At 37.3% G+C, this 18,225-nt stretch overlaps 1 protein-coding gene across 1 annotated transcript in view; it reads right to left on the bottom strand.

Annotated features, from left to right (window-relative positions):
* Positions 1-268: 268 nt before the first annotated feature.
* Tmem117 (transmembrane protein 117) overlaps positions 269-18,225 on the bottom strand; it is a 439,273-nt gene continuing 421,316 nt past the window's right edge. The window contains exons 6-7 of the mRNA XM_076852782.1: positions 11,630-11,759; positions 269-1,005 (exon numbers count right to left, since the gene is read on the bottom strand). Of these exons, the coding sequence (XP_076708897.1) occupies positions 359-1,005; positions 11,630-11,759 (777 nt within the window). The 3' untranslated portion in view covers positions 269-358. The remainder of the gene's footprint in view (positions 1,006-11,629; positions 11,760-18,225) is intronic.

Raw genomic sequence — 18,225 nt, 5'->3', positions numbered from 1 at the left:
AACTGTTCCACACTTCATTTCTGGTACAGTTAAGAACAGTTTAATGTCTCAAGGCACCACTATGGTTGAACATCAGATACATGGGTAGTTGGCTAATCTACTAGGCTGGAAAGTCGGTATGTAGCTTGTGCAGTTGTGAAAAGCAATCTCTAGAGGACTGTTAAATATATAGTAGGCACATGTATCATAATACAAATAGAAAACAATGAGTCCTAGAAAAAGCATGTTGAGCACCTTTGTGGCATTGTTCGTATTTCTTTACCTAGCACTACGTAAACCTTACATTTACAAAAGGAAAGACTAATTTTTTAAAGTTACACTCAAGGTTACTGTTTGTGCTATCTCCACATAAGTGAATCTAGTTCGTAGGGGTACTTTTAGAAGTTGTTGGGTCTTGATCAGCTTCTGTTGCACTGGTGGATTCATTCAGGTGGGAGTTCAAGTTTTCGGATGTCAGATGGGAGGACTTGTAAATAATCTCGTTGAAGTCGGATCTGATGCAAACCAAAGGAGGGTCGTTCAGTGGGTCTTCCACTGAGACCTGGGTGTTTTCTCGTGTGATTCCCATGTCTTTGCTATGTTCTGATGGGGATTTTCTTTTCATGCGAGTGTAAGTTTTGTCTTGATTCTCCATGCCTTGCTCATTTTTCAAAAACCGTCCAAAGAACCAAATGAAGAATCCAAACCACACAAAAGCTATTAAACTTGGAACAAAGGCCAGACACTTGACATCAAGGCTAGCCCCTATGAATCTGCTGTGCAAGAACATGTCTCCCTCAACATACGTTTTATTAGTCTGAGGGTTAGTGTGATTGGACCTCCATTCCCAGGACAGCTTGGTTCTGTTCAAATCCTTTAAGCTTTCTGAGTCTTTCACTGTATATATCTTCTGCCCTGGGCCAATATACTGCCCATACTCATGAGGTTTATAAAATATTTGGTTCTTCCACATATTAAGATCCAAAATCAAGACGAGAAAGATAATTCCATAGTTAAACCATTTACCTGCATTAAAAAAGAAATACTGCATTAATCATAGACCCATAAAATTGCAATAGGGTTTTCTACAGTAAAATGAAGATAATGGCATTAATATAAATTGTTCATATTTTAAACCTGTTAACAATTAAATTTTTGACAGTACTAGGCTGCCTTAAAGTTAATTGGCAAAGGAAGCTAACTAAATTCATTCTAAACATATGAAAAACCTAACTGTAGATCCCCAAACCAATATCTTATGATATTTATAGCAACAAGATTAAGTCCTTGTTTTATGGGCACCACAGCTACATCAAATTTGGTTCCATGTAGGTTATTTTCTAGTACATTTTAATTAGTGTTGAAAAACAAAGTTCTAATGAAATTCTTAGAAAGTCCAATGTATGATTGAACAGCTCTTGCAGTTTTATAATTATATTTGGGCAAGAAATAAATCATTTTGTAATGCAAGCACAGTAGTATATCAATTGAATTCACATTGCTATTGTAGGTAACCTGTTGATTAAGCCATTAGTTGATGTGATTCAGATCAATAATCCTTGAGCAATTGTTTCAAGTCTTTAAAAATAATTGCATTAAATTATCAATGGATGGAATGAATTCATCACAAATATGATCAAAACTAATGAACTGCTTTAAAAGACATGATTTGGAGAATGTAACTATTACGATTTCTTTGCGGTCTTTAAAATCTTTTATAAACAAGATGTTATTTAGTGATGTCTTACTGAGTGGTGTCTTTACATCTGCAAATGCAAAGAATGTAGAAAAATTTCCAAGGGATACTAGTATCCATTATAATATTTGTATTACTTCATTACAAATTTATAGCATCAAGTATATTGTCTTGATATAGTGAAGTCCACTTTGTCATTTTGTTGTAGCAAATTTGGTGATATATGTAAAAGGCCCTAGAAGTTTCAATTATACTTTCAGCTACTATGCCCAAATTATTTTCTTTTTATTTGAAGATAATACCATTGGACATTTTAAGTTACTACTTCTTTTCTTGTCTTGTTTTATGGTAGGTTCTTAGTATACACCTGATCTAGTTTTGAAGTTCTAAGGAGTGATTTGAACTTAGTGCCAAATGTTATAAATATTTTATCATGTCTGGAAACAACATTTTCACTGTTCTAAGTTATTTTCTAGTTTGGGTTTGAAAAAAAAAAGCAAATAAACAAGGGGTGACAATATTTATTGAGCTCATAATCACTCCGTGTAGGACACATTGGTAGATAGCGAAGGCATATGTTTCTGCCTTCCAGAGGGAATTCATCATCTAGTTAGGGGAAAGGACAAAGACATCAACACATGACAATAAGAGGTCAAATTTGATAGATACCAAAAGAGTAATACAGAAGACAAATGCTGTAGATGTTGAGAACATGGAATAAAAACGGAGGAGTAATTTTAGGATTTTGGAGGAAGTTCCCATTCATTAGGTCCTTGAAGGTAAAACACGACAGAGAACACTTTGGAAAATTTAGCTTTTTTAATTATTATTTTTTTAGTTTATGCTTTTATTATCCTTCAAAAAAATATCGTGATGTAGAAGAGAAGAGCCAAGAGGAGAGAGGAGGAAAAGATTAGAGATCATTAAAAAAAAAAAAAAAAAAAACAAGGCAGGGTAGGGATAAAATAGATGAAGTGAAAATGTTCAGAGCTTCTCTCCTGGTATGAAGCACAGAGGTTGCCTATGTGGTCCTGGGGACTGAACTCAGGGCCTCCTGTGCAGCAAGCAAGCACTCTGTCCCCTGAACTATGTGTCTCAAACCTTGTCTGGTGTTAAGGGGGCACTAATCTGTAGTTTCCTCATCAAACAGAAAGTTGAAGAGGGGCTTTGGGTTCTTCTCTGCTGTAGGAGATTCAGACCTGTTCTCTTGCTATAAACTGCATGTGTTACCAAAACTAGATTAAATAATAGAGGTAAGAGATCCTTGAGTTTGTATGACTGTCTGCCACAAATGTCTCCCTCTTTAAGTCTTTTAAAAATAAAATCACAAATAGGATAATCCCTCATAATGGGTTTCCTGTTGCTAGGGTTAACAGGATATAAAAAACTGGAGATAGCAGTAACCCAGAATCAGAGAACTCAAGAACACTCATGGAGATTGGCAAAGGGTACTTTCCTGATGGGGAGAAGATGCTCCATGTGTTCATGGTCATAGAAAACATAAAAGACCAATAAAATTGCTGAAGCAAAGTGGAAGTGATGGGCACTGGCCAAACTAAGAAAAAAACACAGAGGAGCTTTTCTCTATAGTCTCTAATTATTTTTCTACCAGTTGGATACTGCTGGATATTCTACCAGTTGGATACAGTCTGGCCCTTCATTTCCACATGAAATAATCAATTTATGTTATTTTTCACATGCCCCAAAGTCTGAATATTTAGATGGAGTAGAGGAGAAGCAAATTAAAACTGCGAAGCCTAACTTCAATTAATGGATATCATCCCCAGGCTCCTATACATCCTTACCAAACTGTGAGAGGGCATGCAGTGAGGAAATCAGCAGATGTAGGTCCCATCTCAACAGCAAACTTTGGTAATATGACCCCAGGTAACCTGTTCAGACTTGCTTCACCACAGTTATTCTATTTTCAAATTGAGGACACTAATGAGATGGCTTCCAGTTCTATGATTTTTTCCTTCCTCCCCCAAATCCTTCTATTTATTAACTCCAGGTAGAGTCCAATTTTTTTTTATTCTATGAAATGAAGAACTAATACCAGTGTAACTATTCAAAGGATCTTCTTGTGAGAATAAAATAAGAGGTTATATCTGAAATATTAAGTTTGCCAAAAAAATATAGGGTGGTATTATTTCTCCAGTTTCTTTCTTTTGCTTCCACAGTCCAGATAATGTAACATCTTGGTGATAGAATAGAGTGAAAGACAGGTGTATACGACTTGTAACAGAGATATATCTTAAAAGTGATCAAATTTTTCAGTTTGGATAAACTAGCATGACATTCTGAGTGTTGACATCTATAGGTAAGTCACCTGGGACCAGAAATCCAAGAGGCCCAGTTTGTAAATACATGTAAATAGACTTCTTTAAATCAGCACATTTAATATCTGAAAAATCCTTAGTCATTGACAGGTTGTCTACAACTTGCACTAGCACTGGGTCTGAGAAGAGTTCTTTTATATACACAGATTTTGAGGTGAAACAGCAAGGGGTGGTGTTCCCCAGAGTTGAGAGGCCAAGTGAGGTGGGAAACAGCAGAGGGGGAGATGGGAGAAGAGAGTGAGGCAGGCTGCATATTAACATTCTAGTTCCTTTCATTTTCCTGTGGATGGGCCAGCATCCCCCTGCCCTTCACCCCCCACTGTCATAGCCACTCAGTTGAAACTTGAAGGTGTTTAAAAGGGCAGAAGGAATGGTCCTTCTTTTTATTTGTGTTTGTTTCCAACCTCCTGATGTGACCTCCAGTCCATTTATCTATTTGCACAGAGGAAGGATATTCATCTTTCTCTCTATCATCCATCTTCCCATTTTCTCACACAGTGTTTTGTTACCTTGGTAATGCTTTCTCCTCTTTAAAAAAAAAAAAATTATTTTGCCCTGCGAGATGTGGTAAACCAGAAAGCAAAGTCAGGCAGGGCAGCACAATCTCTATGCTCTTGTCTATAAAGTGAAGGAGTTGAGCTGTATAATCCTTCAGGTTTCTTCCTAGCCTGAAAAGTCTCTTTGATGAGTCTGTGAAATAAACATTGCCTAAACCTTAATGTTTTATGATGGGCCAGAAAAATCTCACCATTAGAGCAAAACAGATGGAATACACAGTTTTCATATGGAGAAAGGTTTCCTTTAAAAAACTGTATATTCTGAGAAACACTGTTTACCATAAAAAATAAATTTGAGTCCCTGAAATGACCCATATGGAAAGGATATAGACACAAAATGGAGAGAATAGAAAGTACTTCTTCTGTAGCCATTTCCCCAAGTGTGCTGTTGTGCATATATGATCAACAGTGACGAGAGGTTCAGTGTTTCCGCATTAATCACACGAGAGCTTTGCATTTCCCCCTGTTGTTTCAGCTGCACAGCATGATGTAAATCAGCAAGGAGGTAGGCTAAGAATCCATACGTTATTCCTATTAATCTCCTTGTTGAAATATCTCACTGTCTCCTTTAATGAGAAATCACTGCATGGTGTTGGTGGGATTACCACTTTCTTGTATTTTGTGCTTTTAATGAATCTTACTGATTGTCAGAAATGATATTATAATGGAAATTTTATCTTTTTACTTTGTGGGATTTTATAGAATTCTGGGACAGTTAATTTTAAAAGGATTCTTCATTAAACATCACCCTCACTTAACACAGCAAAAGACAACAATTTGGGGGAAAGTGTTATTTTTATAAGTTAAGGGGAAAGGCAATAAAGTGATGATATTTCTACCATGTAATAAACCAGTCATGATTCAAAAATGCAACTATGATTGTATGTGTGTGGTGTGTGTATCTGTTACTGAGATTGAACCCAGGAGACCTTTTCCACTGAGCTATGTTCCAGCCCTTCTAAATTTTTTTTTTTTTTTTTTTTTTTTTTTTTTTTTGAGACAAGGGCTTGCTAAGTTGCTGAGGCTGGCTTTGAACTTGGAACCTCTTGCCTCAGTCTTCTGAGTCACAGGTACCACCATGCTTGGTAATTCCAGTTTTTAATCCTTTACTCAGAACATTTGCCAGTCAGCACTATAATTGAGCTGTTCTATGGGCACCTGTTCAACTGGGATTTGACACTACTCAGCCAGACACCCAGGGCAGGTGCACTAGAGTCATGGTCCACAGAGCTCTTCAGCACCCATCATGGGACAGCGGGAAACCATGACCTTGAAGAAGACAAATTTTGGATAAATAAAATAGTTTTCTATCAATCTTCTTGGCCGTATTCAATGTTCTCTTATTTTAGACAGAGCAGTGAAAACAGGGCTCACTGAGTTATCACCTCTTCGGGTCGCTCCCTAAATAACTGGGGGATCACTAGAAACCACTTAAGGACTTAGGTCATGAAGAGATCATTTAGTAAACTGAAGATATTTACTTACTAATTTATGAATTAATAATAATTGAGTTAGTAAAGTACCTTCTTAAGACTTAAAAGCAAATTGATAAAGCTTCTTAAAGTGCCTCTCTTGTCATTACTAACTTCCTAAGTGGGAGACTATTCCTTTCAGAAGTAATTCAATATGACAAGTACAGGTAGTACTTGGTAGATCACTTTGTGATAATAAAAATAAAAAGAAGAGGCCATGCGGGTGTACTGAATTAGATGGCCATTAGCCTATGACTTTCTTGAAAATGTGTCACGGGAATGGTGTCATGCTCATTTCTCTGTTCTCTGGATCCTAGCCTGGTTTTTGACACACATTAACTCAGAAAATGTCCGTTAACCAACATATATATTCTGAGACAATGTGCCCAGAAAAACACAAAGAATGAAGTCTTAGTGTTTTGAATCAAATGCATGTGTTGCAATCATGTGGTGACGTTCAGATATGCCTAAATTGGATATCATCTGGAAAATTGGGAAAAGCAAAATATTCATATCTCTAAAATTATGATTAATTCTGTATTCTAAGTCCTTTTCTCTGGCTGTGAAGACATTCCTGAAGGGATGTGAGTTTTATTGCAAAAATGCTTGAATGCAGGATGCTCAGCTTGAGTTGGGCAGACTAACTCAGGTCCAGCAAGGACTCACAGGCTATGGGGCAAAGCAACCAGAGTCCTGAAGACAAGTTTTGTATGAATAAAAGGAATTGTTGCTTCCTATAAAAGTAAACATAGTTAACTTCTAGAACTGTACAAATGCATTGAAAATGAAAATAGCTTCAGGAGAGATTTGGAAAAATTCCCCATTGAGAGACGAGCAAGAGGTCTTCATGTACTCTGGAAAATTCGTGATCTTTGGGGACCGTCCTTGTGGACAGGATGTATCATATTTCCCTATAACAAGTCCCTTGCTGATCTTGTCAGAATCTTATGCTGGATGGATTAGAATCCTGTCCCTCCCCGGCACTACCCCTCAGCTGATTGACATAGGAGAACTCTTTAAGAAAACAATCTCTGGGAACTCATTTGCCAGAAATCACACACCTATGGAAATAAAATGAAGGGCTTTTATTCATTAGTTTGCACATCCTCGCTCTTGTTGAGCACCTGTGCCCTCACACCACTCAGGAAACTGAAGTGGAACACAGACGCTGTGGAAGCTTGTTTACTTCTACATTTTCCATTTTTGCCGAAAGGGTTCCCGGGGGCATCATTGTGCCAACAGTGAGAACTCTTCTCGTGGCTGCACAGGCCTTCCTTCTGGCCTTTCCCTCAACCCCCTCCTAATTTACTCAGATGATGGCCACCGATGGGACACTTCCTTTGTCTAGCTGGGATGACAGATGGCAGAGTTTCCACCGGGATTGGCATTAATAGGACTCAGAGGAGTTTCTGAGACTGAATTGAGAGGCCATTCCTCTCTCGCCTCCAGAGGTTTAGTGCATCACATTTTTTAAATCCATCTCTGCACTCACCTTTTAGGTAAAAGGGAAGAGGGCAGAGGGGAAAATTATGCAGTCGCTTTTAGCATTTTTCTTTAAGAGAAGAACAATGGACTTGGGCTAAAAGTACCAATGTGATGAATCACTAATCACTTATCCCTTTGTTAGCTGAAGTCAAAATTCCAAGAAAAAATGTTTTAACACACCCTTGGATAAAGATGATTTATTTTTATAAGCTGTAGCCCAGCTTATAAAATGAAAGCTCATACATACTGCAGCAAACCATCTGTCAAGGGGGATCCAGATGAGCTAAACAGATGCAACAATTCAAGTTATTTCTGACATGCATAAATAAAGCTAGCTTGGAATCAGGATTAAAAAATACTCAAATCCTAAATGCTTTTAAAATGTCAATGGGAACTCATCAGTGTCAGATAACCCTCTGCATAGAGCATTGCGCCGGGAGAGAGCATTTTCCATTCCAGCTTTCTTCTGCCTGAGGACTCATGACAGTAGGTAACAGCAGAGCACTCAGAATAGTGGATAAATGGTAAGAGAACACTGTCTCAGGCTACCCAATGTTTCGAATTAAATAGGAAACACAAGCTCTGTATGAATGAAAGGAAAAACTTTAGGTAAAAAAATAGTGAAAGCTTACTACAGGGCAGGCACTGTTTTAAGGACCTTGCACTTGTACATTAATTCTCACAACTGTTCCCATTTAGGAGATAAGAAACTGAGCCTCTGAGAAGTTAAGGAACTTGATGAGGGAGGGCCACACCACCAATAAGTACAGAGCTGCAGCACATGCATCAAACCTTTACCCTCAGTTGCTTCAGAATGTGCTGAATGCCTTGTCTAGGTCATAGAAATGTGGCAGCTGGGGCCAAGGTGGGGCTACCTCTGACTCTGGAAGACCCTTGGCTGTCTTTGCCCCGGCTCTTCAAGTGCAGTATAAACACAGGGAGATAAAGCAATGGGGGAAGGCATCTAGGAGCCCTCAGGGTTCCTTCCTATCCCTGGCCCCTGCTTCTTCTGTGAACACCCAGACTAGCACCTTTCCCTGATCATTCTCCAATTTGAGACAATTTCGGTTGGTTCAGCTCTGAACTTTCCAGCTCCTGGAAGGAAGGACTCTGCCATATGCCTTTCTTACCGGCTATTCTATTGAATTTGCATTTTGGTTTTAACAATTGCATATGAAAATGAATAAAAGCTGAGATTAGATGAATTCTGCCTATAGAAATGTTTCTCAGCAGCAGAATTTCTCTAAGAGTGCTCCTCTGGCTGCCTGCCCCGTTACCACATGTTGTTGAGAGAACGATGGATTCAAGGCCCTGCCCCCATACCACGGGCATTAAATCCTGGGTGTATGTACGACTGATGGATTTCTTTTTTAACGTCTCCAGGTGATTCTAGCATACTTTAAAGTATGAGTTCCATGATGAATATAGAGGGTTTCATGCTTAGCCACCACCCCAGTGTGATAAGTATATTTGCTTCTCAAGGAAAGTACTGAAGTGTCCTTTAAAAACAAAGCAAATGTTGGGGCAGCTGGTCAACAAGTAAGCATTTGCAGTTCACATGGAATCTTGCAAGAAATTTTTCCATCTAATTATGGAGAGTATTAAAATACATGACAAAGCACAGAATTTTGGAAATTTTATCTAAGCTTTTCCCTCAGAAACAATTGTCTTAGAAGGTGAGATAAAGTAGAAGGCCCTTCAGGATTAGATGCTTTTCCATAGTAACCTCTGCACCTTGCCAGCTTCTTCAGTTGATTAACAGAAAAGAGGTAGTAATAGAAACAGAGCACAATGAGAGGGGAAGAGCTCTTTCTTCAGCCTGCAAACCTGTAGCCATTTTCCCAGGTATTTTAACAATGGGTCTGTGGAGGCATGTGAACAAATTGGATTTACCACAAATCAGAGTTAATGATAGAATTCTTAATGGCAAAGCCTTCCCCTCCCCTACTTTATTTTGAATTTAAACACCAGAATCCTCAAAGGCCTTCCCAGTAGATCCAAGTAATAATTATTTTCATGGCCAATTTCATGGAGACATTCTGGAGTCATCTGTAGCTTCTCCATCAAAGCGGAGCACTTCTAAATTATCAACGTCACCTGGGGAAATCTCATTCCCTTGCCCTTTCCCAGGCCTTCTGGGTCAGACCCATTAGGGATGGAGCCCAGTGATCCATATAAGGTTCCTCCAGTGATGTGGCTATGTTCCCACCTTCTGAAAAATCTTATTTACATGCATTCTTCATTACAAAAATTTAAGTAGTTTTTCTTCCTGTACAGCTTTTAGAAAATAATACGGAGGCGCGGGGGAGGGCAAGAGTTTCAAGTCACATGTCTGCTTTTCTCTAAATGTAGTGTGGACTTTACTTTAATGTTAATGACACTGGAGTTTCAGGGAGTCCTATGTGCATGGCTCCCTTCCAAGGCACTTCAGATAATTTTCTAATATACTTTTGTATTCATCTTTTTAAGAAAAAGTATTCAAATTGTGTAAACATTGCTCATTAAAAATCCTGGATCTTCTTCCTTCAATAAAGGACAGTGTATATAATAACAAAGTCATGTAAAATAGCCCTAAATTAAATATTTTTAACAGCTCAATTTTTTTTTAACTAATGTGTTCTTCAATTTTTTTTTTTTTTTTGCCTTAAACCAATGTTCTGCACTTAAGCAGTATATTTTTGACAGGCATTCTGATAGTCAGAGACAATATTAGCACAGTGATAGCCTGGGACAAGAGCTAGTAGCTAGAACAGATGGTCCAGGCAAAAGCCCACCCAAAGGGATATGCTGATGCCATGTGTATGATAGCTGTTTTAGAAGTCCGAGAGGGTAGCATGCTGCAGAGATTAAGTGGGGACTCAGAAACCACACTATGTGACCTGAACTCAAATTGATTGATTTACCCAGTGAATTTAATAGATGGGACTCATTCATTTTGAATAGGAAAAGAAACCTGCTGCATCTTCCTTATTCATGAGCTCATTCTCCAATTTAGGAAGGTCGCCTCACGCTCAAAGGAAAAAACAGCCTCCAAGCTGGGAAGCAAAGGTTTTCTGCAGTGTTCAGATGTTAAGGTTTTCTGTGCTTGGGCTATTTTTATTCAGCAGCACAGACGGTAGTGTAAGCACAGATTTCTTCAGCAATTTTTATTATAGCAGGTGTGGGATCTTAGGCCATTGTCCTTAAAACACATGTGCCTTCATTCCCTGCATTTGAACAGCTTGGGAGCTAATGCCAATTTATCTGTGATAATTCAGCTGTCTGCTTCTTGTTATAAAGAGAAAGAAGTATAAAATGTAACTCCAGGAAGCCTTTTTTTTTCAGATGAGAATGACTAAAATTTCATGAAAGAACATTATAACAGATCATATTTTAGTCATTTCAAAAGCAGGAAATATTTGAAAATGAAATACTCTGGGGTCTACAAAAGAATCACTTAAGACAAACCCATGTTCAGACACAGAAGTAGGTTTAACAAAATGAACGGGTAAGTGTCCTAACTCCATAATGGCATAGGAACTGATTGGAGCATTTGGAATTCCATTGTCTTGATGTCGGTAGAAAATGAAGAAGTTTTAATGTTGAAAATGTATACCACACATTGTGAGAAAAGAAATACCCAATGAGCAAGATCAAAGCCGTGAGGTACATGGAGAATGACAGAAGTGTTATCGGTTTCAAAGATGTGTCCTCCCCCTTCCGTAATCATATACTGGAATGCTACGAGGGGCAACCCAGCAGGGGTCTGTGCGCCCCTGGTTCACTTTGACTCCAAGAAGGAATATCTGCTAGTTACCACAATTGGAACATGAGTAGAGGTGATGTGTTTATTTTTCAGGCCAAGGTGGTTAAACAACAGGTAAGTCTTAAACATCTCCCCTATTCTTTTTATCCTCATCTGCCTGTTAGATGTTAACACTGAAATTGTCAAGGCTATTAGTAGCCAAAGTCCCAGATTGGTGGTGCTCAGTCCCCAGCCAACACGAACCACCTTTAATGAGAGAAAAAATTGAACTGGTGCCTCTCAAATGTTTTGGTTTGTTTGTTTAGAGCAAACACTGGATAGCAGACAATCAAATGGTGTTCAATTATACAGCATACCTGTTATGTGAATGCGGTATTCCTCTTTGAAGATCTTCTGGAAGAAAGGGATCTTGAACTGCATGTGAGGAGTGTGCAACCCAGGGAGGTTTACATCGACATCTCCCATGAAGTGGGGGAATTCCCAGTCCTGTCAGAGAAAATCAACATAAAATCATATTTGTGATTTGTTTCATTTCCAAGTAGCAAAAACTTCCAAAACTGACTTCTTAAAAGTATTCATTTTATAATCATTTAAATGCAGACAGCTGTTGGATTCATCAATTTCATTCTGTGATGGTTATTTTATGTACATTAGGTAGCAGTATGCATTCAAAATCAAAATTAAGTCATAACTTAGATCCTTATATTTTTCTCTTTAATGTAGTAATAAGAAACTAACACAGAAATGATTTACATCTATCTATGTTTATCTCTTGCATTCTGGAGAACTGATCTTACATTTTTAGAGAAAGGAAGTGATCTGTATTTAATAAATTTGAAATAAGTGTGTCATATTTTGTTTTGCTATTTTTCAAAAATATGAATCTCTAATAACATGTGTTGTAGAAGAGGACAAAGTAAAGAGGATTTCATTCACTTAACCAAATTCTTCAACTTATACCAGGGGGCTTTATTAATCATCTCTGCTAGCAGCTGTTCAGAATGTACAGTATCAAAGACTCCTGTCTGGATTTCTTGGAATTCAGATCAATTTGAGCCAAAAGATGGAGGACCTGACATGGTGGCACTAGAGACCAACAGGGAACTAATTCCCACACTGACTTTAGTTATTTCGTGTTTCACCTGCTCTTGGCTTTTAGATAGAGGGACCAAATTAAAGTTCATGATGAGTATATAAAGAAACAATACATTAAATCTGAAAAAAACATTTGAGATGGATTCACAGGCATTAATACACACAATTATGCTTTAATTACTAAATTATCATGAAATCATAAGTGCTATATCTAATTAATATTTTAACCAACTTAAATATGAAAGTCTTAAACAAAATATTAATTTGAAATTTCAATCCATTAGCTCAATGTAAAACAGTTAAATTTATTCAAGACTTCTACCTATGTAGCTGACAGAAGTTTGCAGATAGGACTGCCTGAACTTTTTAGGAGTTTCCATGTCTATTCCACTCCTCTGTCTGTTGAGCACACTAACTAAAGAAGAATAAGCCTGGAGGGAAGGAGGCTGTGTGAGTGGAGTAAAGCCTTCAGTGTCTAGTAGGTTCCTCATCTGGGAATCATTTCAAGCTGACAATACGAAAAAAGTACACAAAGAAAAAAGATGAAAGAATGCATCATATCTTTTCTATCAGTGTGTGTGTGTGTGAATGAATCTCATATTGGTCTCGCCTCCCCTTATTTTTCAGATACCATCAGCAAATAGACATGTCATTTGGAAAGTTCAGAAAACCCAAAGCACTAAGGCTGAATGACTTTCGAATATTTTGATCTGAAACATTAGCAAAAACTGAATTGGTAATGGTACCTGTTAACTACTGGTAAGGCTGTAGCGTAGCATTTGCCTTTCCTTTTTCCCTCACTAATACCATCTTTTGCTCTTTCTGTGCTACTTGCAAGAAAATTGATATTAAATTTAGGCCTTTGTTAAAATATAACTGATGAAAACATATGCTTGGAAAAGAAAATGACTTGTAAGTAGAATACCTTTCACTTGCCCTGGATAAATGACACCCTATCATCGATACAGCAATTCTCTTTTTATTTCTTAGCTTAAGGAAAAGAATATTTCCTGGTAGTAATTGGGCCATTGTATTTAGAATTGGCTTCTTTTTAGAAAGGCATTTCTTGGATGCTCCCATTTGGTTTTTCCTTTTGTGAAACTGAACTTTTCTACTGGGTGTGAAATTGGTTTTGGTTTGAAAGCAATCTCTGGAGATTTCATGTGAACTGCGATCAAAATTCCATTCACTAAAAAATGGTTTCTCAATTATTTCCCACCTGTACTTGGAGATAGAAAGAAGAGTTAAGGAAATGGGGAGTAGAGGGAAAAGGGAGAAGAAGAAGTCTTGGTGTTTATGTGGATGATGATTTTTGGGATTCTTAAAAGATGATCAGGGAAGGAAGTCAGTGGCAGGGGCTGGGGGTTGAGATATGAGAAAAAGAGGTGGTGCCATATAAGAATTTTTTTCTTAAAAAAACATAAGCAAAAAAGATGATGTCTTACTCAGAAAGTCTCCCAGATCCACTCCTTCTATTTTATTTTTATAATAATCATGTTTTGCTTTATCAAAACTTTTAATCTCTCAACTCCCTGTCTCCAATCTCTTCCTCAACTACTCCAGTTATTACATTTCAATTCCTGCTCTACATAGTTCTTCAAACTTATTATTCTTGAATCAGTGTAAATTCTGGCCTAAATTGACTTGGGGTGGGATGGAAAGAACTGCTACCATTTTTCAGAACATTTTGAGCTCATCTTAATGGAAAATGGATGTCTGAGGTTAATGAAATGTCGGTTATTTATTGAAAGAAGGCAGAAAAAGGAGGTGGATGGTCTTCTGAGCCTTCCTAGATTTCAGTCTCTTCATGTACAGATCACTCTTGAAAATATCCACATCACAGTTTTTCGGGGGAGGATGAGGTGATGCCTGAACAGCAACTGGCACACAGGGGAAAGTCATGGAAATGGCCAACATGCATAGTTGATTTCCTCGCATGATTCCAAGGTCAGGTTTATTCTGAGAGTAAAGCAGAGGAAGCTGGATCTGTTTTCTAAGGGTCACATGTTGGTGGCTTTAATGAAATGTTGGCTTTAAGATCTAAAGGAAAAGAAAGAGATTAATCTTTTTGCCTTCATCCCTTGCATAGCACTCACCACCCCCATACCTCTGGCTGGGATTTGGCCAGAGCAGAGACCTACCCAGGTCAGGAAAAAAGGGGGAGCACCTCCCTCAAAGGCATATAGGAGTGACCTCATGAGGAAGACAGAGAAAGACTTTAATGTTTCCTGGTGCAATGTGAGTCACAGTGACTTCCAGAAATAACTGTGGGAGATTTAAATGATGCAGAGAGGACTTCTATGCATGTAGGAGAATGAGCCAGCAACATGTGTAACTAAAGGCTGGGGAAACCATGGACATTTGTGTTATAAATTATTGAGCATTTGCAATGTTCTAATATCATCCTAGGATGTATTCTCTTATTGTCTCTCTGTGTGTGAATTTAAATACCTCATCTATTTATCTATCTGCACATACATTCAAAATAATCCTGAAAACTTGTTATTATTGACACATTTCTCCCGGTTTTATTGAGGTATAGTGTACAAATAAAAATTATATGTACTTAATTAAAGTTACAATGTGGTGTTTCGATATATGTATTCATTATGAAATAACTATCATAAATTAATTAATACATCCATCCAAAGATGGAAATTTGCCTCAGAGAAGTTATTTGTCCAAAGTGGAAAAAAGGGTCATGCAGCAGAGCCCAAGTTTTAACTGGTTCCAAAGAACCCATACTTTCCACCAGGCCAGGCTGTCATTAACCATATAAAGTAACATTATTTTCTGTTTTTAATTTGCAAATGGAATTATTTTTACCTGCATTGTGTTTTGAATGATAAGCACCAATGATCATCTACACATCTCTAAGAACCAATGTCATATGGGTTTTAAATTTTCTCTCCCCAATCCCAAAGGGCTGCCATTTATCTGACCCTAATGTGAACAGGAAGACCAGCTTTAACTCTTTCTCCATGGAGCAGCTGCCCCAGGGACTGTTGGCTTTTATCAGACTGCCAAGAGGCGGATGGTTTGACCAATAGGTGATTTACAGCAAATCCTGAGACTGTCTTGGCATCATGAATATGGGTGCATAGCCAGTTTTATACACGTTAAATATGCATATGTTGTGAGAATCATGGCTTCCTTTCCTTCTGCATGAATGTAAAACTGCATATTTTGAACACAAGATAAAGTACTTATTAAGAGAATGATAAGCAAGATGTGTTCAGTTACTAAACTCACGGTAGATAGGCACATCTTGGAAATGCACATTATGAAATGTTCATTTATTTTGTTCTTCAAAAAGTGTTATCAGTGTTTAGTAATTCAAAGCCTTCTTACTGTTCTCTGCTATTAAATCCAGCAATAACTGGCAGAAGTCTATCAGATTTGTGGTTCAGTGGTGTGAGAATTATCTAGGCACATGGTATTATGCTATTCTGGTTCTCATCAGTTCATGATGATATCCACAGTGTGAACAGACCACTAGCCTTGCATCTGCCTCATATAGGAGAAACAGTTAATTTTCATTCAGATGGGCATATTTCCATATAAAAATAAATGAGCAGTGTCATGATATATATCCAGTCTTATTTCTTACATACTATGGTTTACTTCTGCCTATGGCAATGAAAAGCAGCTACTGATCCCTATTATTCATGGCCCACATTTGGACAGAATTTCAGGACAATGTAAAGCACAAAAGCAAGCTAGTCTCAGGACATCCTGGATTCATCATTTCCCAATGCTTTCTCATTACGATCCATGCCTCAGGGTCAAGGAAAAGAACTTGGTACTATTCAGAGGAACTCGAGCTTGAAACCAACACTGTTTTGAATTCCCTGACTAGCATTCAATTTCCCAAATCAAATGAAGAGACCTCATTTCTATTTAGGGAAGTGTTTGACGATAAAAATGTAATAACACTGATTACTTTATCCTGCAAAACCAGAGCCATCGTATCAGAACAGAAGTTATATTTTCTGGGTTAAAGATTAGCCACCTGTTTTTTGAGGAAATTAAGAAAGAAATTAGATTTTAATGAAAAGCTGGAAACTCTTTAGAATTGAATTGATAATAGATTATTCAATGTTACTAAAAATATCAGCATTTTTCAATGTGATAATTTATATATCTCCTCTTTATAGACATTAGACTATTAAATTTCAAATTATTTCAAAAGCCAATTTTACAGATATATTTCTTTCCTTCTTTGTTAATCTCTATTTCACCATTCTCGAGAGCTGAATTTAGATCCCTGAATATCAGAACATTTTGCCAAAGATCTTCCTAGCTTGTAAAGTATCCTTAGCTTTTCCATGCTTAGCAGTGTCCTAGCAACAGGATTTTAGATGACAGTGAGCAGTGGTGGCCTGAAGAATTGTTCTTATGCTTTGGGTGATATTTTTGTTTCTTATTAAGCAACTAGAGTGCCTGGTTTCTTTCAGAAACTCTGTGCTTCTTCTAATTGGCAAAGTTGCCATAGTATCATTCAGCTGAATTAATCCTTGGAAGCTCTGACATACAGTTGGTTTTGTTATTTATTTGTTTATTGCCTGTCTCCCCCACTGGAATGTAAGCTCTAGGGAGCTAAGAGGAATTTTTTTTCCTGTTTTGTTCACTGCTGTGTTTCCCATACCTGAAATAGGGTTCAGCATAGAGTAAGAACTCAAATATTTGCTAATTGATGTATGGAGGGCTCTGAAAGTTATACAACAATCCATTTTGGGTTTCATGTAAATGGAAACACAGATGGATGTAGTTAAACAGAAACAGCACAATAAAAACTTGTTTTGTAAATAAATTTTGTTACACATCACCTAAGATTAATTATTATAAAGAAATTTATTGTCTTACTTTTTTTTTCTTTATTCACCAGGTATACTGGAATTGTATGGAGAGCAACAAAAAGTCTGAGCCATTAGCCAAAGATCACAAAAGAAAGAAGGGAGTGAAGGTCAAGTGTAAATATCGTGAGCTGAGCTAGTAAATGTTTGGGAAGTTGGTTAATACACTTTGTATACAACCAGAGATATGAAAAATTGTGTTCTGTATGTGTAATAAGAATTATATAGTGCATTCCGCTGTCATATATAAATAAATTAATTAATTTAAAAAAAACAGCAAAAAATGTGTGTTGGGGGACTGAAAAGTGGTCCCCCTTTGAATTGCCACTTGCAAAGGAGCTCATGAGATATGTGCAAACAAGTTGGAGAACAGGAATGAGAATATAAAGGAGCATGTGGTTTGGAAAGGGTGAAGGGATAGCTTCACACAGTGATGACAGTAGAAGTGTTAAGGCAAAGTAGAATGCAAGACAGAACCTGGTATTCACAACAGAGGTTTCAGGACACTTTTTGATGTCCTTTGACATTGACCCTTTTCTCATATGTTGTATTCTGATTTTCTCTTGATATTCACTGTTGTTTTTCCCCTGAAGATCAAATGCATTCTATAACCTTTTGTAGTTTTCTTTTAGAAGGCAAATAGGCTACATAAAGGATTTAAAACCTTTGGGGGAAAAAGTCTTGGGTTTCTGGTTGAAGTAGGCTTTTGTCAACTAGTAGTAGAGATGGCAGACCTCATTCATCACTAAAACAAATCCATGCTGAACTGCAAATCTTTACTCAAAATGTAAAGAACTTGACTCTTTCACATATTTCTGTGTATCCTAAAGAACTCTCAATATTATTGTGGTCTAAAATGTAATTTATATTAGGGGTTTACTTTTTAGTGTCATATAATATCTTTTCTTCGTCATTATTGTTTTTTTAACTCACAAAAGACAATATAAATTCTGGCTAATCTTGAAGACATTTATCAGTGAGATATAAATATTAGTCTAGTG

This window comes from Callospermophilus lateralis, chromosome 4 (assembly GCF_048772815.1).
Source record: "Callospermophilus lateralis isolate mCalLat2 chromosome 4, mCalLat2.hap1, whole genome shotgun sequence".
NCBI classification, from domain to species: Eukaryota; Metazoa; Chordata; class Mammalia; order Rodentia; family Sciuridae; genus Callospermophilus; species Callospermophilus lateralis.
This window is presented reverse-complemented; position numbering and strand designations above follow the sequence as displayed.